The sequence below is a fragment of the Acinonyx jubatus genome, chromosome B2 (genome assembly GCF_027475565.1).
Source record: "Acinonyx jubatus isolate Ajub_Pintada_27869175 chromosome B2, VMU_Ajub_asm_v1.0, whole genome shotgun sequence".
Taxonomy (NCBI): Eukaryota; Metazoa; Chordata; class Mammalia; order Carnivora; family Felidae; genus Acinonyx; species Acinonyx jubatus.
In genome coordinates, this window is record NC_069385.1 from 116,775,502 (window position 1) to 116,803,391 (window position 27,890).

The window sequence follows — 27,890 nt, forward strand, 5'->3', positions numbered from 1 at the left end:
CGAAATTGTTATGGAAAACATAACCCATTAGGAAACTGAAAGCTGGGTTTTAGTTTGGCTGCTCTGTATTTTTGGACAAGACATATAAGCTTTCCGGATCTCACTTTCCTTTTTAGTAAAGCAGGGAGCTACTTGAAGGCAGAAGACCATTTCTTCCTCATCTTTTCCTCTTTGGATGTGGCGGTGTTGAGCAAATGGGAATGCAAGGGGGTAGACAAAATGGTCCCTACGCTGCCTTTCTCATTCTTTGATCTCGAAATGGGGCCTTCACCAGGCAGGTGTACCAAATTTACAGCAGTATTTTGCTTCCTATTTTAAAAACAGAACAAGGCATGCCAAATCCTCGTGACTTACTTAACCTTTGTTTTGAGAGGGCTGGTCTTGACAGAGTGGGTGGGAGGATATGTATGTTGCTGTCTGGACTTCTGATTGATGTTTGTATCGAGGCCTCCTTAACTTCCGAGACTTGACACTGCTGTTGCATAACAGAAACAGCACTAACAAATTGTAGTAACCATCATCGCCGAGGATGGCTGGTAACCAAGCGTTCACGGCACTTATCGACCTGGAAAAACAGCTCTTAAAACTTGTGCACACAAGCCCTTCCAGGACAAGGGGCAAAGCCCTGGCCGAGAGGACTGCGTCCTGCCTGCACTTTGGTAATCGACCTTGCCATGGTCTCTTCTCCCGAACTTGTTTCCTCACCTGCAAAATGGTGGAGTTGCGGTACACCAAGATCCCGGAGCTTCTCCCCAAACCCCGGACTTTAACTCCTCCCCTTGAAAGTGGGGGCGGAGAGAGGAGAAGGTCAGGCCAGGAGTCACCCTCAGCCGCCGAGCGGTCCCTTTCCTCTTTGCCACTCCCCGCCCCCTCGCTCCACCTCGGTGAGGTCACGCGGGAGACGTCACGAGGTTGTGACGCCACTGAGGGGCGGGACTCCGGGAGAGGAAGGGGCGGGGCCCAAGCGGGCGGCGCTTGCGCAGTGGGCGCGGCGCGGGAGGAGGCGGAGGCGGCAGAGAAGCGAGAGGCGGCGGCGGCGCAGGCGGCGGCGCTGGGGGGGGTGGGAGGGGGGGGAGCGAGAGAGTGAGTGAGTGGCTGAGTGAGTTTATCCCTATGAGGCGGTGAGAGGCCCGGGGCCTACCTTAAAGGAGCGGGGTCGCGGCGCCAGCTAGCAGCGAGCCCCCTCCCGGTCCCCGGGCCCGGCGGCGCGGCGGCGGCGGCGGCGGCTCGGTTGTGAGGAGGCGGGGAAGCGGGTGTCCGGCCCCAGCCATGGAGGGCATGGACGTGGACCTGGACCCTGAGCTGATGCAGAAGTTCAGCTGCTTGGGCACCACCGACAAGGACGTGCTCATCTCTGAGTTCCAGCGACTGCTCGGCTTCCAGCTCAACCCGGCCGGCTGCGCCTTCTTCCTGGATATGACCAACTGGTGAGCCGGCCCCATCGCGCCAGCACTGGGGCCCGCGGGGAAGGGAAGGGACACCAGAGCCCAGCGGCAGGGCGGGCCGGGCGGGCGGGCGCTGAGGGGCACCCTCTTCCCGGGGCGTGGAGGGAGTGTGGGGGAGCCTCAGGGACATGGGAGAAATTTGGGGGCTGAGCAAGAGTAGAGAGGACGTACGAGGGGAGTGGGGGGCCACGGAGTGCAGGAGGGGCGGAAGGGAGACTGGGGAGGGCTTCCCGAGGTTCTGCGGAGAATTAGGGGCCGAAGAACATGGGAAGAGGAGAAAGACTTGAGTATCGAGACCATAGGGGTGGACCTGTGAGCAGGAGGGCTGTGGTGTTGGTGAAGAGTACACAGCACAGGAAATCTGAATTTGGGGAGTGGGGGGAAAGCCTGGGGTATGGAGTTAGGGTCGAGGAAGACAGGGATGAGAGGAAACTCCGGGAGAGAATTAAGTGTTCTGGAAGAACGTGGGGCACTGGAGAGACTTGGGAGTTAGGAGATGAGAACAGATACTATGCGCGCGCGTGTGTGTGTTGTGTTTCTTCATTCGAAGACAGGGAAAAAGGAAACATATTTTGGGGAAGGACAAGTGAGTACGGTAAGAGAGCTGACTTTCCGAAGAGTTGTGCCAGGGAGGAGTGGGATCTGCTAGTAGATCTAACGGAGGACCGGGAGTGCTTGGGGGCAGGGTCTGGGAAAGCCTTAGGAAAAGTGAAGGAAAGGAGATTATCTTGGAGGAGGGAACTTTCTGAGAGAGCTGGAGCCCTGGATTCCAGAATGCCAGAATGGAGAGGGGCTTATCTGAAACAAGACTGAGTTGTTTGGGAAAATGGAGAACTCGGCTTAGGAAAACTAGGAACCAAGTTTTTTGGCTTGGAGTCTCCTTGTAGAATTGGGGCAGAAGACCATGGCGCTTAGACCAAAAGGAGTGTTTCTTGGCTTTGGATGTAGCCCTCGCTATTTTTGATAAGCAAGGCTCTCTCCTTCTTCTCTGAGGAGGGGTTGTTGAATTCACTCACTTAGGGTGAGTGGTAAAGTACAGACCATTCGACTTCTTCTGAAAAGATTTTAGGTGAAACAACTCATTTTTCTTTGGTCAGAAAGCCATGGGATGAGTGCCCTTTGCTCTCTGTGTTTGGGCATTCAGTCCCCTGACATGTGGAATCTTGTTTCTCTTGGCATCACTTATACAACCAGCTTCCCCTTTATTCCATGTCCACTGACTGCCTCAGGCAATGCCAGAAAAAAGAGGCTGTAAGCTTAGTCTTTATCCCATTTCTCATCTAGTCCTGTCTGGAATGGTGCTCGTCTTCCTTGTAGCTATGGTCACACCAAAGATGATGTGTGAATTTTTTTTCTGTGTAGCATCACTATTTTATCTTTAAACTTGTTACAGCAAGAGTGGGATTGAATTGCTAGATGTTTAGAAAACTTTTTGAGGCATTGAATGCGAGAGATAGTCTTTATAATTAAAGAAGCATTTATGATCCCCACTTATATCTTTTTACGTCTGGGAAGAGAGGGACTACAGCCTGCAGTAGTTTTCTGAACACCAACTTATGGTGTTTAAATAGTCCTTGATAGGGGTTATTGAAAACACTGAGAACAGGTATTACCCTAGTGAAATTTAGAAGTAAAGCTATATCTTGACGAGGGTTGTTCTCTTGCCTGCCAGCTTCCCACCCCCAGCTCTTTTTCTTCCTTGTTTACACTAGTTCAGCATAGGAAACTTGGCATATTGTTGCTGCCAGTTTGGTAGGGGAGGATCATTATTTCTCCCCACCCCCTTGTGAGTCGTACCATTTAAACCCTGCCCTAATAAGTTTTTAGTTCTTTAGAGTCAGTATTTATTAGTATAATTATTGTGGCTACAAAACCAGTGTAATGAATTTTATGTGTTTGAGGTGTGTGTGTTTAACATCTAAGATTGTTTGTTTTTAGGTTTTGTGAAAGGTGAGGCCCAGTGTGGGCAAGAAAAAAATAACTTAAAAATTATAGTTGCGTTATAAAAATTTTATTTGAATTTTTTATAAAAAATTATTAAGCTCAATGGCACAGAGTAGCATGTATTCTAATGATGTAGCATCTCTGTATGAAACAAGGTGTGATACATTTCTGAGCAAAGTAGTGAGCCATTAAAAGATGTATTCAGGTTTTTTTTCTTTTTTTAATTTTTTAATGTTTATTTATTTTTGAGAGAGAGATTGAGAGAGTATGAGCAGGTGAGGGTGGAGAGAGAGTGAGACCCAGAATCTGGAGCAGGCTCCAGGCTCTGGGCTGTCAGCACAGAGCCCAGCGCAGGGCTCAATCCCGTGGACTGAGAGATCACGACCTGAGCTGTGGTCTGACGCCCAACCAACAGAGCCACCCAGGCGCCCCAGATGTATTCAGGTTTTAAAGCAGTTAGAAGTTAGTAGCTTCTTAGGAATGCAGGCAATTAAGTGGTAAATCAGCTTTAAGCCACCTTATTTTCTGGTTGTAAAAGTCATATTCTTTGTCTTTGATTATAAAATGAAAAATTTTTTGTGAATTGAAGGAAGTAAGGCTTACTATTCTTTTCTTTCTATTGAAAGCAGTTAGCCCCAGTATTATATTTCGATTTCTATTTTGACCTGGTTAAGTTCATTAGATTTTTGTTTTAAACAAATGCTCATCTTGATTAATACAATCTAGTTAAAATAAATATAGTCATGCATGTGTATTTGGTGAAAACATTTGTCTGTGTTGTTTAAGAAATATGTGGTCTAGAAATGTATTGTTTTTAAATGTCATTTAATGTCTAACTTTGTTGAGATGGTCCTATAATATAGGATGGCAAAATCTCTCAAATTGCTGTGATTAACCTGTTGAATTTGAGATGATTAACTTTACTGTGACTTCTTAAGTGCCTGCTATTGGTTGTAATAAATAACCACCATTCGGTTGTTTGATGACTGCTAGAAAATACTATGGTAAATTAAAAATCATTATTTTAAAACGAAGGCCAGGAGTTTTCTAAAATGAAACTCAAGTTGGAAAGACTTTGTTTTTATTTTCAAAAGTAAGTATTAGCTTTTTAAGAAGCTGTCAAAAAACTAAGTTGAATGTTTTGGCCTTGTCAATTATCTACCCTATAAAAGATTTTTTCCTCTAGTCTTTAGTTCATTGTGCATTTTGTAGATATTTCTAATTTTTAATTTGGAATGAAGTATTGTTTCAGCTTAAGCTTTTTTTTTTTAATTTTTTTTTTTTTTAACATTTATTTATTTTTGAGACAGAGAGAGACAGAGCATGAGCAGGGGAGGGGCAGAGAAAGAGGGAGACACAGAATCCGAAACAGGCTCCAGGCTCTGAGCTGTCAGCCCAGAGCCCGATGCGGGGCTCGAACTCACGGACCGCGAGATCATGACCTGAGCCGAAGTCGACGCCCAACCGACTGAGCCACCCAGGCACCCCCAGCTTAAGCTTTTTGTAGTGTTTATACCTGAGTTGGCAGCCATGCTGCTGGGATACTTAATAAAAGTAGCCAATATTCAGTTCCTCAGTAAGTACAGAAAGTGAATAAGTGGTGTGATAAAAAAAACCCAGTATGCTAAGCCAACTGAAATGATTTGTAGATTAGTATAACTTTCTATAGGTGGAATGTCTTGCAGAGACACTATTGGACAGTGAGTATAGAACCTGGAATTCTAAAACTGGAAGTTGGCTTAAGAGATTCTCCAGTTCATTCCAGTTTTTCCTGAAGAATTGCATATAATCCTTCCAAGACAGTTTATTTTTGCATCCCTGAGGGCAGAGATTTGCATGGTACCTTATTATAGTGTTTAATTACTTTTCTAGTTAGAATTATGTCAAAACTAAATCTCTCTTACTTACCACAGTTTAAACTTTTTCATTGCTTATGCCCTCCTTGGAGATGGAGACTATCTAATAAACACCTTCCTTAAGAGGTCAGAAAGTTTCTGTTAATTGAAATCACTAAAATTTTTTCACTATTTATCATTTAAACACATTCAACTTAATGGTTTCTCATCCTTTAATGTAGTCTAATAGACTTATCTTTTTTCCAGGGGAAACTGACATGATTCATAGGAGAATTTACATATGATTTTTAGAAAATTTAACATAAAACATACACCATTTTAATCAATTTTAAGTGTACAGTTTAGTGTTATGTAAGATTTCAAATTCTCTTCTGGTCCTCAAAATCATTTGTCTCTTATGTTTTTAAAGTGAGTTTTGTTCTTTAGCATTTGTGACAAGAGGCAAGTAACACTTCTAGATTTTATTTTTTTAACACTTCTAGATTTTTAGAGGGCATTAACTTAGGAATCAGTATTGGCCTTATTTCTCAGTTATAAGTATAAATAATAGTTGACTAGCATATAGACACTGTTGATTACTTATTTGGCTGGCCCTTTGCAGTTGTGGTGTTGCAACGTTCTAGCTTACCTCTTGGTGTCTTCAGGAAGTAATATACATTTTTTGGAACATTACATGTGCCCACAGTGGATGGAACAGATGTGTTCTAGAAAAGCAACTTGGAAAAACATTTTTGTACACTCATGTCCTGCTGACTTTGTCAGCATTGTCAGAGGCACCCCACTGGATAAAATAAAGGTATAACTGATGAAGTGAAATCAGGATCTAGATGTAAAAATCAGTTGTACCTTGTATTTCATAGTACCTCCCCTGCCTGGTCTTAATCCATTTTTTCAGTCACCTGCATGGTAAGTGAGTTTCTGATCCACTCTTTGGTTTATGTGTATGAGTCTAGGAAAAGCCTGGCAGCCAGACTTTTGTAACATGAATCATGATGTTAGTACTGGGTTCCTTGAAAAAAATGTGTGCCAAGCAGCAGTTTTAGGAAGAGGGTAGGGAAGGATTGCATAACACTCAGTGATGGAGTGTTGTGCAGTCTATAACATTTTTAAGAAGGTTGAGAGTTCTTTGGATATTCTTCTCCACTTTTTTCTATCTTTTTTGAGTGGCACATAGAAGTTTTGGACTCTGGGTGTAAAAAAAAAGTTTATAAATAGAGCATTTAGATTCATTTAGTTTTAAAAGGAGCACAGTAAAAAGTATATTGTTGTCCTGCAGGAAGTCTTTATAAACAGTATTTCTGTGGGCCTTGTATTTCTGATCACAGATGAAGTGAAAACTAATCTCCATTGTAGCTAGGATGGGTGGAGATGGTTTCTTCACCATTTCTTATCTTCCCACTCCTTCCACACAAAATTTGTGTAGCGCATAACACCAAAAACTATCAACCAGACAGTATTTAAATAAATGTATTTTGGATAGCAGATAGTGTAATACAGAAGCAGAAAACAGCCTGTATTATACTTTGTGTTCTGATAGGAAAAGAACATGCCTGAATGATGAGAGAAAAGTTTCGGAATAATGAGGAAACATTCATATGTCAGTACTGAATTAGCTGAATTTCAGAACAGGTAGGAATGGACTGAGTCAAGTAGAAGGAATGATTCACAAAGATGGAATGACTGCTATGGGCAGGTTGCTTTCTTAGAAGTTTTGAAATGATTAGGCGATTTGAACTGATGAGAAAGTAGTGTAATATAGGTAGAGGATGTTTCCTGAGTGAAACCAGGAAGGAGCAAGTGGAGCAGAACCATCTAGAATATTGGCTTGGCTATAATGCAGTTAATGGGATCAGGAGTAACAAGACATGGAGCTTATTTTTATTTTTGGCTTGGAATATTGCTGATTTTTAAAAAGTTGAGGTGAAATCGACATGAAGTTAAACCATGAGAAAGTGAACAATTCAGTGGCATTTAGTGTATTCCTAGTGTTGTACAACTACCATATATATCGAGCTGAAACATTTTCATCACCCCAAAAGGAAACCCTACACCCGTTAAGCAGTTGTTCCTCATTCCCTGGAAACCCAAGCCCTGGCAACCACCCAGGTCCATTTTCACCCTTTGCCTTTGACAACTACCAATCTGAATTTTTTTTCTATGGATGTACCTATTCTGAATATTTCATATAAATGGAGTCATACAATATTCGTGTCCATTTGTGTCTAGTGTCTTTCAGGCTTCATCCATGTTGTATAGTATGTGTCAATAGTATGGTTGAATAATGTTTCAACAAAGTATGTGTATACCACAGTTTATCCATTTGCCTCTTGATGGACATTTAAGCCATTTCCAACTTCTGGCTATTGTGAATAGTGCTGCTATGAAAACATGTGTACATGTATTTGTTTGAATACCTGTTTTTACTTCTTTTGGTTATATACCTAGGAGTTGAATGTGTAACTTTTTCAGGAACCACCAAACTGTTTTCCACAGCGACTGGATTATTTTATAATCCTCCTAGCAATGAACAAGTGTCTGTCCCAGTTTTTCCATACCTTGCCAACCACTTGTTATTTTCCTTTTTTTAATTACAGCCATTCTTATGGGTATGAAGTGGTACCTCACTGTGATTTTGATTTGTGTTTCTCTAATTACTAATGATATTGAATGTCTTTTTCTATGCTTCTTGGTCAGTGCATACTTTCCTGGAGAAGTGTTTATTCAAGTCCTTTGACTTTTTTTTTAGTTGGATTGTCTTTTTTGTTCAGTTGTAAGAGTTATATATTCTGGATACTAGAACCTTATCAGATATGTAATTTGCAAACATTATTCTCCATTCTATAGGTTGTCTTTTTATTTTTTTTGATGATCTTCAGTGCACAGGTTTTTATTTTGATCAGGCCCAGCTTATCTAATTTTTTGTTGTTGCTTGTGCTTTTGGCGTTATATCTAATAATCCAAGGTCATGAAGATTTACCTGTATGTTTTCTTCTAAGAGTTTTATGGTTTCACTTCTTAAACTTAGGTCACTGATCCATTTTGAGTTAATTTTTGCATATGGTGTGAGGTAGGAGTCCAACTTAATCCTGTGGAGCTTAGTTTTGATCATGTCACATGCTCTGGGACTGGCTTCTCATTGACTGCATTAAATATATCCTTTACTTGTATTAAATACATATTTTCTTCAGAACACCCCTAAAAATTGGGCCAGGAAAGTGTGCAAGGTTTCCTAATGGGGGAAAATATTGGGGGTGTTCTATTAGGAACCAAAATTAAATGTGTATCAATTAATTTATTTATTTTTGAGAGAGAGAGCATAAGCAGGGGAGGGGCAGAGAGAGAGGGAGAGAGAGGATACCAAGCAGGTTCTGCACTGTCAGCACAGAGCCCAACACAGGGCTTGATCCACGAACCGGAAGATCATGACCTGAACCCAAATCAAGAGTCAGATGCCTAACCGACTGAGCTACCCAGGTGCACCTAATTGTGTATTTACAAGATCAGTTTATCCTTTTCCCCATCTTACCAGCCATTCTCTCTGATTTTTCCCTGTTAATAGCTCCATTGGTCTCCCAGACATTAGGCTTGAACTGAGTTCTATCCAATGCCTTCTCTTTCCTGGACACCTCAAATCACTTGCCAAACCCTGGTCGTTTCCACTCTACAGTGCACTTTCCAACTCTTGTTTTCCATTCCCTGCACGACTACCCTAACAGGAATACTCTCCAAATTGTTTTTCTACATCTGGCTCTCTTCCTTCCAATCCATTTTGTGGACATACCACTACCAGACCAATCTTTCTAAATCACAGCTTTGATCTGGACCATTTTTTTTTTGGTCAGAAACCTTTAATAATGCCCTAGTTATGTACCACATAAAGAACAGGGCTTTAGCTTGACATTCAGGGCCTTCCAAAGATTGGTCCTGGTTTATCTGCCTCTACCTTTCCTGCATATCTTTATGCTGGATATCTTGCTTCTCTCTGCTCCATTCAAGCTGGTCTGCTGCTCATTTCCCACATATACTTTTGCTTTCCCAATTTTAAACTTTTTTCTTCTGCCTGGAATGTTGTTCTTCCCTTTCTTATGCCTCATGAAATCCTATTGTTTTTTTGAAATTGGGACACTAATTGTGCTGTCTTCTCTGAACATTGCTTTTTTGATAACATTGATCACATACGATACATACCCTGGAGAGGAAGATATACCCTAACAGCCTTTGGTTCTCCCTTACTGAATCTCCCTTCGGATTCAGTAAGGTGTGAGAGTAGATGGACTAAAGACTTCATTTTTAAGGAGACTTTGTGGTCCAGTGCTGTTAGAAGAAACAAGTCCTATAATCTAAGCTCTTTTTCAGGCTTTTTTGTAGATTCAGTTTGCCATGAGATGTAAATGTTGTCAATATATGTGCCATGAAAGAAATTAAAATTTAAGTTAACGGCAAGAATATTGTTTCTGGAAGCAGTTTGAGCCCTCTAAAGGTTGGCCCCATCTTGGGGTGCCTTGGGGCTCAGTCGGTTAAGTGTCCGATTTTGACTCAGGTCATGATCTTGCAGTTTGTGAGTTCAAGCCCCGTGTCGGCTCTGTGCTGACAGCTTGAAGCCTGGAGCCTGCTTCGACTCTGTGTCTCCCCGTCTCTCTGCCCCTCCCCCACTCTCTGTCTCTTTGTCTCTCAAAAATAAATAAGCATGAAAACAATTTCAAGTAATTTTAAAACACTGTATGGACCACATGAAGCTCATCTATAGGTAGGATGTGTTCCTTGGACCACTAATTTGCAACCTCTGGACTAAAAGTGAGAAGCAAAAATCTGTTCTTCTTTCCAGATGTAGCCACTACTATCTATTTTTCTGTACCTTTTAGAAAATTTCCATGCCTGTAGAATTTTGCATGTGTATGTATACTTACAGAATTTTCTGTGTGTGTGTGTGTGTGTATTTTTTAAACAGCAGTGGTATTGCAATTTGAATAATTGTTCTTTCTATCCAGAGTAGTGGGTACCACAGCCCTTGTACTGAAGTAGTTGTCAAGATATTTGGATAGGATGATCAAATAGATCTATATTTTACTAAATAATAGCGTAGTGGTAGATTTTATCTCTTCAGATTTGATCTCTTCAAGTACAATCGAATTCTTTCACTGTATTGAGCAACCAACTCTCATCCAGTAATTACATGTAATTATTAAAACTTGTTTTGCTGTATTAAGAGCAAAATGTGTTAAGTAAACTAGTGAATCCATCTGAATTTGCTTATGAGATATTTTCAGAGAACACATTTTATAAGGTTTTTTTAAAATTTATTTATTTTGAGAGAGAAAGATAGAGAAAGGGAGAAAGATAATCCCAAGCAGGCTCCACACCATTAGTGTGGAGCCTGATGCAGGGCTTGAACTCCTGGAACTCTGAGATCATGACCTGAGCCGAAATCAAGAGTTGGATGCTTAACTGACTAAACACAAGGGACCCAAAACACAAGACTGAAACTTACTGAAGAGGTTTAACTCTTACTGAATTACCTTGTGCAGATGAAACTGATACATTTTTCACTTGTAAGGGTAATTGATTTTGTGAGTGGTTTTCTCATGATTTGCCAGAGTTAATGTATGTCTTTGGAGAGGAGCAGTTAATTCCAAATCTGGAACTCAGCCCCACTGAATTGACTATGTACTGGATTTTAAAAGACTCACTTTAAAAAATGAACAGTTGTGTCTTCTTATGTGTGAACCATGGCTCTATGAAGTATTTCCAAGGGTTCACACTTGAATTATTGTGCTTGAGGTCAGTGATTCACAGCCTATTATGGATCAACAGCCTACTACTCGATTGATTGAATGATACACAGTGTGCTTCTAAAATGCTTTCTGGTCAGGATTTATTTTCTGAAGTAAATTTTGCTTTTTAACTAAAAAAAAACTTTGATAACGGACTTTGGGACAGTAGAAATCATTGGCTGAGGGATGGGGTTTTGCATACAGCTATATAACTGGGAACCAACTGTGTTTAAACTTTTTTTTAATTTAAAAATAATAATTTTTATTATGATATAAAATTTTATTGTGACTTAAATCATTGCAGATAAGCTAGAAAGTGCCAGTAAGCAAAAAGAAAACAAAAACAAGCCATACTCACAGGAGCCAGAGATAAACAATTTTAACCCTTTCATCTGTATTTTTCTAGTACATACTTGCATGTGTTTGTGTGCATACCTGTGTTTGCTTTATGAAAGTGGAGTATTTGCTGTATTCCATGTACTGTTTCAAGTGATTACTACATAATTTAATGCTCACAATAATTTTAGGAAATAAATACAGTTATTCTTACTTTACAGAAAAGGAAAAGAGGCTCAGTAAGGTTAAGTAACTTACGTAAAGTTACATGGGTAATAAGTGGTAGAAATAGAACTCAGATGTAAGTAGTCTCGGACTAGAGTCTGTGCTCCTGATTGCTGTGTTTTACACACTTGGTGGGTTTCTAGGGCTGCCATAACAAATTACCACAAACTGGGTGGCTTAAAACAAAAAGTTATTCTCTTACAGTTCTGGAGGCTAGAAGTTGAAATCAAAGCATCAGCTGGGCTCTGCTCACTCTGAAGGTTCCTAGAGAAGAATCCTCCCTTAACTCTTTTTAGCTCTTGATGGCTCCCTTCTTTTGGCATTTCTTGGTGTTCCTTGGCTTGTACTACATCACTCCAACCTCTGCCTCAATAGTCACAAGGCCTTCTTCCTTGTGTCTCCAGATTTCCTCCTCCCCAGATTTCCCCAATCCCCAGTCAGTTGGATTTAGGGTCCAACCTGATCTGACCTCATCTGAACTACTTGTATCTGCAAAGACTATTTCCAAATCAGATTGCATTCTGAGGTTCTGGGTAGATGTGAATTTTGGTGGATACTCTTAAACCACTACAAACACAATTTGTAATCTTTCACTGAAAAATCTCTTACGATAATTATTCATTTTTAATAAATATGATTCTATACTTTTAAAGGCTTCATGGTATTAAGTGTATATAAAATAACTTAATCCTTTTTTGTTGGATATCAAGGTTATTTTTATTTTTTTGTCACTATAAACTCAGTATTGAAAACCTTGTAGGTAAATCTTTGCTTGCATCCTTAATTGTTTCCTTAGAGTTTTTTCATAGAATTAGATTGCTGGGCTAAAGATAAACATGGTTTTTAATGCTCTTAACATTTAATTGCTAAATTGTCTCCCTCATAAAGGTCAGACTAATTTATATTTCTGCCAGCTACTGTGTGAGTAGCTGTTCCTTTAATACCTCATCAATGCAGCATGTTACAATTAAAAATGTTTTTCTTGGGGCGCCTGGGTGGCGCAGTCGGTTGAGCGTCTGACTTTAGCCAGGTCACGGTCTCGCGGTCCCTGAGTTCGAGCCCCGCGTCGGGCTCTGGGCTGATGGCTCGGAGCCTGGAGCTTTTTCCGATTCTGTGTCTCCCTCTCTCTCTGCCCCTCCCCCGTTCATGCTCTGTCTCTCTGTCCCAAAAATAAATAAACGTTGGAAAAAAAAAAAGTTTTTCTTTTGTCAGCTTGGTAGATAAAAAGTGTGATCTTGTTTTAATTTGTATTTTGTCATTTCTGAGGAGTATTTTTATGTCCTAAATGTCCACTGTATTTCTTTTATGAATTGGCTGAACATGCCCTTTGTCCATTTTTTTAATAAGGAAGTTTGCCTTTTTGGAAAGTGGAGTTTTTTTTCCTGACTGTAAAAGTAGTAATACTGAATACAAAAAATCAGCAAGTTCAGAAATATTGAAGGAAGACATATTGCTTTATAGCCTGCTTTTTCACTAAACGTAGATATCTTTCCATGTCTGCTTTTCATGGCTGCTAGTGTTCCATTACTTGGGTATTCTGTACTTTAGTTGAGAAGCCATTTATTGGTTTTTGTTGTTTTTTGCTATTAGAAACATCTTTTCATATTTGCCTGATTATTTTCTTTTCTCTTAGTATTTTAAAAAACTGTGACATATAGCCTATGTATTTATTTTGGAGAAATTCTTAGAAGTGGAATTGCCACGTCAAAGGTATGGCCTTTTGAAGGTTCATGAACATTGCCAGATTGCCTCCATGAAGGATGTAACAATTAATAATCCAAACAGTTTCGGCATTAGAAAACTTGCTTTCTGGAATGTTGATTTTTAATTTTTGCTGAATAGATTTATCTGATAGATAAATGTTTGTTGCTCTAGTTTGCATTTCTTTGCTGGTGAAATCTTAAGTTTTATGTGTGTGCGCTGGCTATTTTTTTATTGACCTTTTTATTTAAAAAAAAAAAAGGTTCTAATGAACCCTGTGTATCCATCATCTTGATTTCAGTCATTAATTTTTTTTTTTTGTCTTTTTTTTTTCCCTCACTAAAGAACAGTATTTTTTAAAGCAGATTTCAGCTATGTGGTGGCTACTTGTTTTGGTGTTTAAAATGTAACAACTTTATTGAAATACAATTTACACATCCTAAAATTCACCCATTTTAAGTGTACAAATTCAGTGAGTTTTGTAAATTTATAGATTTGTATAAGCATCATCACAAGCCAGTTTTAGAACATTTCTGTCACTCCAGTAAGATTTATGCCAGTTTGAGGGGCATCTGGGTGGCTCAGTTGGTTAAGCGTTCGACTTCGGCCCAATCATGATCTCACAGTTTGTGAGTTTGAGCCCTGTGTCAGGCTCTGTGCTGACAGCTCAGAGCCTGGAGCCTGCTTCAGCTTCTGTGTCTCCCTCCCTCCCTCCCTCCCTCTCTCTCTCTCTCTCTCTCTCTCTCTCTCTCTCTCTGCCCCTCCCCCATTTGCACCTGGTGTCTCTCTCTGTCAAAAATACAACATTGAAAAAGTATATCAAAGAAATAATTAAAAAAAAAAAGATTTATGCCAATTTGTGGTCAGTCATCCCCAGTGCCAGGCAACCACCATTCTGACTTCTGTCTCTCTGAATTTGCCTTTTCTGTATATTTCGTGTAAATGTAAACATGAAGTATGTGGCCTTTGTGGCTGGCTTCTTTTCCTTATTAACATAATGTTTTCAAGGTTTATCCACATTGCAGCATGGATCATTGATGGAAGTTCATTCTGTTTTTATTTTACTGCTGAATATTCTACAGACATTGAAAAATAATCATTGTTACTAAAAAATCATTATTCAAACAGTACCAGAGATTTTTCAGTGAAAGGTAAGTCTTTTTTTGTGTCTCTTCCCAGAGACAGTACCTATTACTGATTGGTCTCTTGTGTACCTTTCCAGAAGTTATTCTACATAGCTTTAATACCTGTAAAGGTCCTTGCTGTTTGGCATCTTTGTCATTTTTTTTAATATATTTTTGAGAGAGGGAGAATCCCAGGCAGTCTCTGCACTGTCAGTGCAGAGCCTGATATGGGGCTCAATCTCACGAACCATGAAATCGTGACTTGAACTGAAATCAGGAGTCGGACACTTAACTGATTGAGCCACCCAGACACACTTGCATCTTTGTCATTTTAAAAATTGATATTTGTAAGTTAGATTTTGCACATGTTTTTCCAGGTTCCTGTTTGTGTTTTAACTTCTTAAAAATTTTATTTAGATATGTAATTATAAAATGGATATGTGTTTCTTATGAAAAGTTTAGATAGTACATAGATCGCTGTGTTTCCCTCCCTCAACTCACTCTGCAAAAGTAGCCATTAGTCTATTTTTTCAGAGACACTGTGTACCTTTGTGGGCCTGTATTTGATCAGAGAGTCCATATGTATGCTAGTAAGTTATTACTATACTTTCCTCCATTCTACATGCAGATTTAAATCCCTCCTCTTACAGTTTTTTTTTTCCTGAAAAAGAACTGTCTTCTACATAGATATTTAAAATTTTGTCAGTGAAAGTAGTTCCTGATAGATGTCTTTAGATCTTAAATGTTAGGTCTTTTTGGGAAGTTTTTTCCTCCACAGCGCCTTAAAACAAACTTTGGTATATTGTTAAGTACGGACTTTAGGCCAGGTCATTTCGGATCCATCACCTACTTCAGTTGTCAAGAATTTTTCTGAAAGCATGATCTGTAGGTGTACCATCTCTTGTAGAGGTCTTCTCTCCTCCCTTACACTTGAAAACTTGTGTGTGCGCATACACACACACACAGAACCTAGGTATACGTATTATATATAGTATATATATGTTAGCTTATTTAACTTCACAGTATACTGTGGACGTCATTTTTTTTAATGGGTGCATGGTATTTATTCATTGTGGCTGACTATATTTAATTTAAATATTTCCTTAGTGATGGACAGCTAGTTTCCAGGTAGTATTTGCTTTTATAAAGCTGCTCTGGTACAGGTATCTTTGTATACTTGTGGGTACAGTTTTAGAAGTGGAATTGCTGGGGCTGGGTGTATGGGCAGTTTAAATTTTGATAGGTAACATCAAATTCACTCCAAAAATATTGTAACAATTTTCATTTTTACTGTCCCTGCACAAGAGTCCTTACCTTTTTAAAAAAAAATTTTTTTTTTAAGGTTTGTTTATTATTGAGAGACAGAGAAACGGAGTGAGCATGGGAGGGGCAGAGAGAGGGAGAGACACAGAATCTGAAACAGGCTCCAGGCTCTTAGCTGTCAGCCCAGAGCCTGATGTGGGGCTCAAACTCACAAACTGCAAGATCGTGTCCTGAGCTGAAGTTGGACACTTAACCGACTGAGCCACCCAGGCGCCCCAAGAGTCCTTGTTTTGCCACACTTTTATCAACCAGGAATGATCTTTGTCTTTACATTGTTGCTGGTTGGCAGGTTAAAATGTATTCATTTTAATTTGTATTGCTTTAATTATGAATGAGGTAGGACATCTTTCCATATCTTTATTGGCTATTTGTATTTTCCCCCAGCTTTATTGAGGCCATTTGTACTTTTCTGTGACTTATTTGTGTTTTCTTCTCTGTCTCAACTGGAGTGTTATTCTTTCTCTCATTAACTTGTTTGAGTTGTTTATATATTAAGGAAATGGACTTCTTATTAAATACTTGCCTTTTCTCCAGTTTCTTTTAACTTGGCTTATAATGTTTTTGTTTTTATTTTTTTTTAACTCTGTGGTGCTTTCTTTGTGAATTTTTATGAAATTGAATCCAGCAATCTTTTCTTTTTTCATTTCTGCTTTTGGTTTCATGTTTATAAATCTTTTCCCCACATAATTGTTACATAATTATTATTTACCTCTGTTTTCTTTATGATTGCATAATTTACATAAATCTTTTATATAGTTAAAATGTATTTGGCAGTGTTGTGGGAGGTCGATATCCTAACATGTTTTGCAAATGATTAGTTGGTTTTCCATTTTTTTGAGAAAATCATATTTCCTCCCAAAGATTGAAATGCTCCCTTTATCATGTATCAAATGCTTATACACACACACACACACACACACACTTAGGCTTGTTTTTGTACTTTTTCCTCTGTTTATCTCCAGTTTTCTAGGGTTGAATAAGAGTTTTAAGGTTTGCTTAAAATATTTTTTAAAGGCAAGTACATCTTCTTGTAATTTTTCAGTTTTTCCAAGTTATAAATGCACATAGTTTCCAAGAGTAAAGTAAATTTCTACAGGCTTGTTAAAAGAACCAGGAATTCCAGACCCCCTTTTCCTTCTTTCAGTTCCCAGAAGCAATCTTTTTCAATTCTTTCAACTGATTTTGAGATTTTTGCCTATTGATTTTTTTTTCTTCTGTTTTAACTGTAATCTGTTTATTTCCCACAGGGAGATGAGGATTTCATTCTTTGATAGCCAGTGTGGTGGTAAAGAGCAAAGTTCAGAGTTTCTGCTATGTACTGTCTGTGTGACTTTGGCAAGTTATTACCCTCTCTGTGCCTTGGTTTCCTCATATATAAAGACAATATCCTTTTTTATCTGAAGATTAATTAATTAACATGTGTAAAGATTTAGAGCTGTGCCCTGGCACATGGTAATTGTTAGTTTCACTTACCCTGTCTCCCATTCTCCCATTTTAAGTGTTTGTAATTTAGAGAAGTCAGTTTTCAGTGTCTATGTTGTTTTAACTGTTTAAATGCTTACTGACACTCGAGCTATTAGTATACTTAGATTCATTTTCCCTTTCTGTACAATCTTTTGCTGCCCCAAGGGTAATAATTGTGTAGGCTTTTGGTTTGTTCAGACTCTTAGATGTTTTTTTCCTAAGTCATTCTCAAATTCCTTACCAACCATAAATCTCTTCTTCATAGGTTCAGACGGTGTTGTATCAGTTTAACCTTTTTGAAGAACTTTCTTCCAGAGCATTTGACCTACTCTAATCTGGACGGGTTGAGCTCTGAGTGTGCTGCACAGCTCTTATTCTGGGTCCCCTGGGGATTTCTTTCACACTCCTCCTACTCCCCACCCTTTGGTGGAAACCTTGTTTCCTGGACCCCATTTTTTTTAAACTTCCTGAGAGTGCAGAGGAGATAAAATTTGAGACTTTTGTATTCTGAAACTATATTTTACTCTGATGCTTAGTTGATATCCAGGTTTGCTTAGGTAACAGTTTTAAGGTTGGAAATATTTTTTTCTCAGAATTTTGAAGGCACTGCTCTTTTGTCTTTTTTTTCCCGTGGAAATGTTGAAATGTGATGCTGTTCTGATACTTTGTTCTTTGTATGAATCCTGTCTTTTCCCTCTCTGGAAGCTTTTGGTTACTTTGCTGTGTCCCTGGTGTTCTCAAGTGTGATGGGGATACATTTCAACATGTATTTTCATACCTTGTGCTCAGCTTTGGAGAGCCCTTTCAGTCCGGAAACTGTCTTCTTTTTCTTGGGAGATTTCTTAAGTTAATCCTTTGATTTCTTTCCCTTCATTTTCTGTGTTCTCTTTTCTTAGGTCTCCTATTTTTCAGATAGTGGATCTTCCGGTCTGGTCCTCTGTCTTTTCTCTTTTCATCTTTTGACTCTTTTTTTTTTTTTGCTCTGTTTTCTGGGAGATCTTCAAGTTGCCATTTTTGTTTGCTTACTTTTTAGTCTTTTTCTTTCATATTCAATGCTTTACCTTAAGTATTTGGTTGTTCTTGGCTGTCTACTCCTATTTAAAAGTAGGACACAGAAAGTGGATTGGAAGCTGTGGACCTGATTGTAGTTTTTAAGTGAAAGCTTTAAAAAGCCCCACCCATTTCCTCCAGGGTGGGGCATTCACCAGGCTACGTGTGCAGTGTTTAGACAGATCTAACGGTTGGGTTAAGGCAAATGCATAACCTCTCCTGTTTTTATCCATATCTTCACCTTCACTTGTAGGGTACCCGGTGCTGTTAATTCCTGAACCTTTTGGGAATCCTCATTTTAAGTCGGGTTGCTTCTCTACTTTTCCCCACTGCTGGCTGAGGAGGATTCAGCTTTCTCAGGTTGGCTAAGTCATTTACCACTTGTTTGTCTACCTTCCAGAGCATCAAATGTTGCTTCCTCACTTGTTCACTTTGTCCTCATGAATTTATGACTTTTCTCCCCATTTGTCTCAGTTTGTTCGGGCCGCTATAACAAAAGCACCATAGACTGTGTGGTTTATAAACACCAAACATTTATTTCTCACAAGGTCTAGAGGCTGGGAAATCACAGATCAGGGTGCCAGTAGATTTGGTATCTGGTGAGGGTCTGATCCTGGGTCACAGATGGCTGACTTCTCATTGTAACCCCACAAAGTTGAGGGGTGAGGGAGCTCTCTAGGGTGTCTTTTATAAGGACACTAATCCCATTCTTGAGGGCTCCACCCTCATGACCTAATTATCTCTAAAGGCTCTACCTTGTAACACCATCACATTGGGAGTTAGGTTTCAACATGTGAATATTTGAGGGCACAAGCATTCATCCAATCTATAGCATCATACCTGTATTTTATTTTATTTTAGCTTTTTAAATGTTTATTTTAGAGAGAGAGAAAGCAAGCAAGCAAGCCAGCCAACCAGTCGGGGAGGGGCAGAGAGAGAGACACACAGAATCCGAAGCAGGCTTCAGGCTCTGAGCTGTCAGCACAGAGCCTGATGCAGGGCTCAAACTTGTGAACTGCAAAGTCATGACCTGAGCCAAAGTCAGATGCTCAACCGGCTGAGCCACCCAGGAGTCCCTGCCTTTATTTTATTTCTTTTAATGTTTACTTATTTATTTTGAAAGAGAGCAAGCAAGCAGGGGAGGGGGCAGAGAGAGGAAGAGAGAGAGAATCCCAAGCAGGCTTTGCACTGTCAGTGTGGAGCCCAATGAGGGACTTGAACCCACGAACGGTGAGATTATGACCTGAGCAGAAACAAAGAAGTCGGGAAGCTAAATCGACTGAGCCATCCACACACCCTGCATACCTGTATTTTAGGAGGGATTTTGGGGGAGAGTTGACGCCAGTGCATGCAATTTTTCATTGGAAACTGAAAGGAAACATTGGATTTGTCTCTAAAATTTTCTGTCTTGCCTTTTCATTTTTATTATGATTTATATGATTGGGATGTGATATAAAATTTCAACATGCCAATTGAATAGTTGATCAGGTTGTAATGATGTTACATATATAGATAGCTTTTCTTTGGTGAAATGGAACTGTTTTACCTGAAGGATCAAGAACAAATTATAAATCGTTATCATTGGCTATGAGCTTATAGTTGGCTTTTATTTCCTTTTTTATACTTTCATTTCCTTTTTATACTTTAAATCTTGATCTTTTTCTCTTTAATTCCTAAATTTCCTACAATAAATAAATGTAATTAGGAAAAAATAACACCTAAGTTGAGAAAAGTTGTTAATCAAATCCTTGGATAAAAATTGGCTCTAGATCCCAGTGTTCTTTACCTCCTTTAGGTAATCTGCAGTTAATGAACACTAAACTTGGGGTGTGCGTGTGTTTTGCGGAGTTCATTCTGATCTACTCGCAACTTTTTATTTTGAGGAATTGAAAGACGAGCATAATGAATACCTATATAATCGCCATTTTACCACATTTGTTTTATTTTTAAGTACCTTTACTGAAGTACAGCTTACACAGCATAAATTATCCCAATTGAAGTGGATACTTGAATGATTGTTAGTAAGCTTACAGAATTGAGGAACCATCACTAGAATCCAGTTGTATAATATTTCATCATACAGTAAAATTTCTTCTGCCTGTTTACTGTTAATCCCCATTACCATGCCCAAACATCAGGCAACCACTGATCTTTTTTCTGTCTTTAAACAGTTGCCTTTTCTCCACCTTTAATATCAGTAGAATCATATAATAGGTGGTGTTTTGTATCTGGCTTTTTTTACTTAGCATATTGTTTGTGAAGCATTCATGTTTTTTAATTTTTATATATTTTTAAGAATATTTATTTTGAGAGAGTGAGCATGCAAGAGCAGGGGAAGGGCAGAGAGAGAGAGAGAGAGAGAGAGAGAGAGAGAGAGAGAATCCCAAGCAGGCTCTGCACTGCCATCACAGAGCCTCACGCAGGGCTTGAACTCACAACTGTGAGATCATGACCTGAGCCGAAATCAAGAGATGGTGGCTTAAACTGAGCCACCCAGGTGCCCCATATGTTTTAATTTCTTTTGAGTAGATACTTAGAAATGAATTGCTTTTATTTTTAAAAATTTTTTGTTTTTAATGTTTATTTTTGAAAGAGAAAGAGAGAGAGACAGCATGACAGGGGAGGAGCAGAGAGAGAGGGAGACACAGAACTTGAAGCAGACTCCAGGCACCAAGCTGTCAGCATAAAATCTGACATGGGGCTCGAACTCAGGAACTGTGAGATCATGACCTGAGCTGACTGAGCCACTCAGGCACCCCAACTTTTTTTTTTTTTTTTAAGGTTTATTTATTTTCAGAGAGAGAGAGGGAGAGAGAGAGAGCACACGCAGGGGAGCGGCAGAGGGAGACAGGGAAAGAATCCTATGCAGGTTCCATGCTGCCAGTGCAGAGTCCTGTGGCTTGAACTCGATAACAACAGTGAGATCATGACATGAGACAGAATCAAGAGTCAGATGCTTAACTGACTGAGCCCACCTAGTCCTTGGATTGCTGTTTTGTATTTAACTTTTTTACAAAGTAACTACCATTTTATATTTAATTCTTTTCCAAAGCAACTACCACTTACATTCCCACCAGCAATATATAAGAATACTCTGTCTAGCTTTATAGATTTATATATTTTTTGTTTAACCATTTGAGATAAATTGCAGAGAGGTTGGCATTTCAGCCCTTAGCCCTTCAGTAAAGATCTTCTAAGAACAGTGGTCTCATCCTGTATTACTGTAATATTATTGTCACTCTCTAGGAATTTAGCATGGAAACAATGGTATTATCCAATATACATTCCGTATTTAGATTTCCCTATTTGTTCCCAAAATGTTTTTTATAACTTTTTTTTTTTTTTTTAATCCAGGATCTTCTCATACATCTCATGCTATATTTGGTTGTCGTGTCTCTTTACTTGCCTTCAATCTAGAGCAAGTTTCACTCACCTTTGTCATTTGGATGTTTTATGACATTGACATTTTTTGAGTCCAGCCCATTTGTCCACTAGTGTGTCCTATATTGTTGATTAGTCTGATTGTTTCCTCACAGGTTCAGGTTAAACATTTTTTTGTTAGAGAGAATACATGGATGATCCTATGTCTTCTCTTGCATCACATCAGGAGGTAAATGTTGTAGTTTGTCCCATTATTATGCTAAATTTGAATATTTGGTTAAGATAGCATCTACCTCTTTTTTTCCTTTGTAATTAATAAGTAATCTGTGAAAGACTGAGCGTATCCTTTTCCCCAGCAGTCTTTCTCCCAACTGTATTAGTATCCATTCATGATCCTTGCCTTGAGTCATTTATTGCTTGAGTGGGTTGCAAAAAGGTAATTTTCTAATTTTGTTGTTCCTTCTTCATTTATTGGCAAGTCTTTTGTAAAGTTACTGTTGATATTTAAGTGGAACTTACCAATTCGATCATGAAGGATTTTATGGGGAATGAAGATTTTTGGTAGGTTATTTATTTATTTGTTTATTTTTAGAGAGAGAGCATGCATGAGTGGCGGAGAGGAGCAAAAGGGGAGACAGGGAGAGAGAGAAGAGAATCAAGTAGGCTCCATGCTCGGCTTGGAGCCTAATGCAGGGCTTACTCCCACAACCTTGGGATCATGACCTGAACTGACATCAAGAGTTCTATGCTCAGGGTGCATGAGTAGCTCAGTTGGTTAAGCATCTGGCCCATGATTTCTCAGTTTGTGAGTTGAGTTTGTCCTCGTGTTGGGCTCTGTGCTGACAGAGCCTGGATTCTGCTTCAGATTCTGTCTCCCTCTTTATCTGTCCCTCCCACTCATGCTCGCTGTCTCTCTCTCTCTCTCTCTCTCTCTCTCTCTCTTTCAAAAATGAATAAATGTTGAAAAATAATAAAAAAAAAAAAGTTGAATGCTCAACCAACTGAGCCACCCAGGCGCCCCTATGCTTATTTTTTAGTGTATCTTAATAGTGTGGAAGTAAGTGTATTTATTTGCCTTACCCTCAGACACAGAGGATCCCAAGAAAAGTACTGAAGAGAGAGATCTCCTTGACTTTTGTGAAGCCTGAAATATATAAGCTCCTTTGCTGTGTTTCCATTATTTTGGGGTGTTTGCTGCTCTTCTCTCTTTGAGAGACCACTCTTTTTAAGGAAGAATTAGCAAAAGCTATAGAACATTTTTTTCCTCAATTTTTTAGTTTTTCTTTATAAACCAAATTGGATAGATTTTTTTCCTGTTTTCTTTTGGATGGATTTGTGATTTTTTGGTAGTAATCTAACTGGTGGTAAGTATGCAGTGTCATGTAAGTAGCTATTTTTTAAAAAATCCTGTTCTTCTGTAATGTATAAAAATGCCATAGTTGGATGAGCTATCTAGACTATTTGTCATCTGTAGCTAGTTGCCGAGAACATGAAAACATTAAAGAGTATGTGAGATTGTTTGCAAGTGTCATAGAACTTTTAAAGGAAATAGTCTTTAAATGTTGTCTTCCTTGTTTTTTCTCAGTGGTTACCAAAAATGGCAGCAATCTCTGACATATTTATACTGTCATTTTATTAGTGTGTAAAAAAGGGGGGAGTGGCTTGTTCCTCTCAGGTTTGTGAGCTATCATAAAATCTGCATTTATTGTATTTCACCAAGTTTCATCTAATTTAGTTTAGTCTCCTAGCTGTAAGTATGTAGCTTTTTAAAGGTACCTATCTCATGTACCAGAGAGTAGCCAAATATAACCATAGAGTATTTGGAGATGGGTTGGCTGAAGAATGAGTAGAGTTGGCATTAATGCCATGTGGCATTATTTGGTAGTGATGATAAATTGCATTGGCTTTATCATATTACATAGAACTTGGTCAAGGTTTATTTACCTTTTTGTTAAGGGAGAAAATAAGATTGAAAACATAAGGGTTTTAGATTCGCTCTTAGACGTGTACCATAGTACGCATTTTTGGAGATGAGGTATACTGAGGTTTACTTTTTATTATCTCCAAAGATGGTGTGGTTGGCATTGTTCTTTAGGGGAGATGAAACTGAAGAGGCTTTGAAGCAGGCCTCTGTAGCATGCCATCAAGAAATTGCAAAGGTAAGACACTTAGACAGGTATAGAGCATTTTAATCAAAGGTGTAGAGTATTTCTTTTCAAAGCCCATGCATTCTTCTCTGTATGCGGAAACATTTGAGAATGGAGTATTTGTTTATAGTTCAGCTTTTAGGCACTTTGTCCTTTTTTAAAAAACAACTCCCCCCTCCCCCCCCCCCCCCCCCCGAAGTTTCTAGTGTTAGCTCTCTGACTAGGCAGCAGGATAAGATGCATTTGACCATTGCTGGCTTATTGTAAGTTTTCTGTTAGGTAAACATACTTTTGAAAACCATAATTATAGATTTACCTGATCATTTCGTAACTGTTACTTAAAATTATGTCCCAAAGAAAGTTTCATGAACAACAATAAACCACAGATGTTTTGTTTATGAAGATAGCTTTTTGTCTGAATCACGTTTTCTGTTCGTCATTCTGGGACTTTTTGGGTATCATACGTTTCATGTCTCCTCTGGGCCGTTCTAGTTAGTATTTTAAAAAATTTCAGTTGGCACTGAACCTAGTGATTGTTTACTTTTTAGGAAATATTCATGACTGTTAAGTTGGGAGTAAGAAAAATGGGAATTATTTCTAAATATGCATCTTTAATGGGTAATTGGGTTCTTAAAAGTGGAGTTATGATGAAGGAAATGACTCAGCACTTTTTAAATTGTGATCCTTCTTTAGTCTGCTTCATATTCAGTTTTTTTTCCTTTTGTGATGAATATTTTCAAATATATAGCAAAATAGAATATAACAAATAGACATTCATAGTTTTTTGCTGCTGTAGTAAATTACCACAAGCTTAGTGGTTTTAAAAAAACCACCAATTTATTATTTTATAATTATGGAATTCAGAAGTCCCAATGGGCTTACTGGGCTAAAATAAAGGTGTTATCAGGGCTGTGCTCTTGCTAAAAGAATCCCTTTTATTGTCTTTTCTTGCTTCCAGGGGCTACGTGCATTCCTTGGCTTATGGCCTAATTTTTCCATCTTCAAAGTCAGTGAGTCCTCCTGTTGCTATCTCCTTGGTTCTCTCTTCCAGTTCCCTCAGACCACTCTTAAAGAAGTGATCACATTGAGTTCCCTGGAATAATCCAGGATAATTTCCCCATTTTAGGTCAGCTGATTAGCAGCCTTAATTCATGTACCCTAATGTTTACATGTTACGGAGAGTAGGACATTATGGGGCTGATGAAAATGTTCTAAAACATGGTGATGGTTTTACAATTCAGTGACTTTATTAAAAACTCATTGTAAACTTGAAATGGGTGAATTTTATGCTATGTAAACTATATTTCAATAAAGTGTCTTTCGTAAACTTTTAGATGCTCTCTTTTGCTTTTAAAAGTCCAAATTTCTTAATGAAAATATTGGTCCCATCCTTATTAAATTTTTTAAAAGTTGTGGTAAAGTACATATAACCTGAAAGATGCCATATTAATCGTTTTCACATGTACAGTTCAGTTGTGGGAAGCATGTTGTACAACCAACATTCAGAACTTTTTCGTCTTGCAAAACTGAAACTCAACCCATTAAACAGTAACTCTCCATTTCCCCCTTCCCTCTGCCCCTTTTAGTCATCCTTCCACTTTCTGTGTCTATGAATTTGATTACTTTCATATAGGTGGAACAATTGTGACAGCTTATTTCACTTAGTATAACGTCTTCAAAGTTTAGTATGATTTTCCTTTATTTTGTTTAAAGTTTTATTTAAGTAATCTCTACATGCAACACGGGGCTAGAACCCACAATCCCCACAATCAGGAGTCGCATGCTCTTCTGACTCAGTCAGTCAGGCACCCCAGGTTTTCCTTTTTTTTTTTTTAAATGTTTATTTTTGAGAGACAGAAAGACAGAGCGTGAGCAGGGGAGGGGCAGAGAGAGAAGGAGACACAGAATCTGAAGCAGGCTCCAGGCTCTGAGCTGTCAGCACAGAGCCTGACTACGGGCTCAAACTCCTAACTGTGAGATCATGACCTGAGCTGAAGTTGGACGCTTAACCAGCTGAGCCACCCAGACGCCCCCAGGTTTTCTTTTTAAAACTGAATAATATTTTAGGGTACCTGGGTGGCTCAGTTGGCCAAGCATCTGACTCTTGATTTCGGCTCAGGTTATGATCTCAGGGTTTGTGAGTTCAAGCCCTGCATCAGGCTCTGTTTTGTCAGAGCAGAGCCTGCCTGGGATTCTCTTTCTCCCTCTCTCTCTGCCTGCCTCCCCCCTCTCCATCTCTCTCAAAATAAATAAACTTAAAAAACAAAAAACAAAAAAAGACTGAATAATATTCCATTGTATGTGTAACCATTTTATTCATCTGCTCATCTGTTGATGGAGACTTGCTTTCCTTCACTTTTTGGCTGTTACGAATAATGCTCTAAACATTGATGTGCAGTTATCTCTTTGAGATTCTGCTTTCAGTTCTTTGGGGTATATACCCCAAAGTGGGATTCCTGGATCTGAGTTAAGTTTTAATTTACCTTTCCAGCTCCTCTTCTGCCTCTTATAATAGACTTTGCACCACATGTACAGACTCTATCCCTGGAACTCACTATGTAATTTTGGATTAATCTAGACCTATTATGCTGTAGGTAACAGAATCACTCCATTTTTATTTTTTAATTTTATTTACTTATTAAAAATTTTTTTGAGTTTGAGAGAGAGAGAGAGAGCGCATGCCAGTGTGTGAATGGGGGAGAGGCAGAGAGAAGAGGGAGAGAGAGGATCCTAAGCAGGCTGTATGCTAACAGCATAGTGCCTAACATGGGACTCGATCCCATGACGCATGAGATAATGACCTGAGCCGAAATCAAGAGTCAGATGTTTAACTGACTGAGCTACCCAGCCTCCCCTGTTCATTTATTTTTAGAGAGAGAGAGTGCAAGCAGGGGAAAGGGGCAGAGGGAGAGAAAGAGAATCACATTCAGTGTGGAGCCTAACGTAGGGCTCAGTCCCACAACCCTGGGATCATGACCTGAGCCCAAATGAGGAGTTGGGCGCTCAACCGACTGAGCCACCCAGGCACTCCCAAACTCACTTCAAACAGGATAATGCTAAAGATGTGTATGTTGGAGTTGGGGGAGGTATCTTAAAGATGTTGCTATGTTACACAGAACCCAAAGACCTGAATATGTTTGGGCTTCAGGAAAAACTGGACTTTAAAATAACTCAGGTTTCTGGCACCCGGGTGGCTCAGTTGGTTAAGCATCTGACTTCGGCTCAGGTCATGATCTCATGGTTGGTGAGTTTGAGCCCTCCCATCGCGCTCTCAGCTGTCAGGGCAGAGCCTGCTTGGGATCCTCTGTCTCCCTCTCTCTCTGTCCCTCCCCTGCTCATGTGCACATTCTCTTCCCCTCTCTCTTTCAAAAATAAGTAAATATTAACAATTTTTTTTAATATTTCTGGTTTCTTTGTATGTCTGTTCTATGTAGGTGTTTGCAGTGGTCTTCTATCTCTGCTGAATGGAACTGTGACTGTCCAAAGCTCCCAAATATGTAGTTTATAGTTCATATACTGTGGGAAAAACTTTCACTTCTAAATTCTGGGGTGCCCCCACCCTCACTTAACTGTGGAATGACCTCGCTGTGTCCTGAGGAATCATATGTGGAAATGAGAGCATTGTCTCAACAAGTAACAACTACAAATGCTGTCATATCTCTCCCCAATGGGATATGATTCTAGTCAGGTCCAGCTATCATACTTTGACTTATTGTTAAAGGTGCCCCATCCCACCAGCTGAAGGTCTCAGGATGATAGCCGTGCTTTCCCTGTTTTCTTCTTGATTGGTCCAGATAAACATTTGCATGATCCTGCAGCCTGTAGACTAAATGATACTTCGTTTTTTTTTTTTATTGTTATCATTCCTCTACCCTCTCTAATATAATCCCATCATGAGAGGAAAAGCAGATAAAAAGGAGAAAGGAAAAATACTATATTTTGGTTACAGTTTATTCCATTTATTAGGGACCTTCTATGTGCCGGGCACTATTCTCAGCTGGGGGTTATAAGCAGAAAGAATACAGAGCATGTGCTATCTTCTACAGGACAGGAGCAGTAAAATACAATCAACAAGGCTCGTGGTCACCTGTTAACTCATTTCACTGTTAGAAGATTGAAGGCT

At 39.2% G+C, this 27,890-nt stretch overlaps 1 protein-coding gene across 2 annotated transcripts in view; it reads left to right on the forward strand.

The window, feature by feature from the left end:
• Nucleotides 1-1,075: 1,075 nt before the first annotated feature.
• ILRUN (inflammation and lipid regulator with UBA-like and NBR1-like domains) overlaps nt 1,076-27,890 on the forward strand; it is a 95,225-nt gene continuing 68,410 nt past the window's right edge. The window contains exon 1 of one of the 2 annotated variants that reach the window (XM_027057951.2): nt 1,076-1,427. In XM_027057951.2, coding sequence (XP_026913752.1) covers nt 1,270-1,427 — 158 coding nt within the window. In that variant the 5' untranslated portion in view covers nt 1,076-1,269. The remainder of the gene's footprint in view (nt 1,428-27,890) is intronic. The other variant, XM_027057950.2, reaches the window with a different exon arrangement.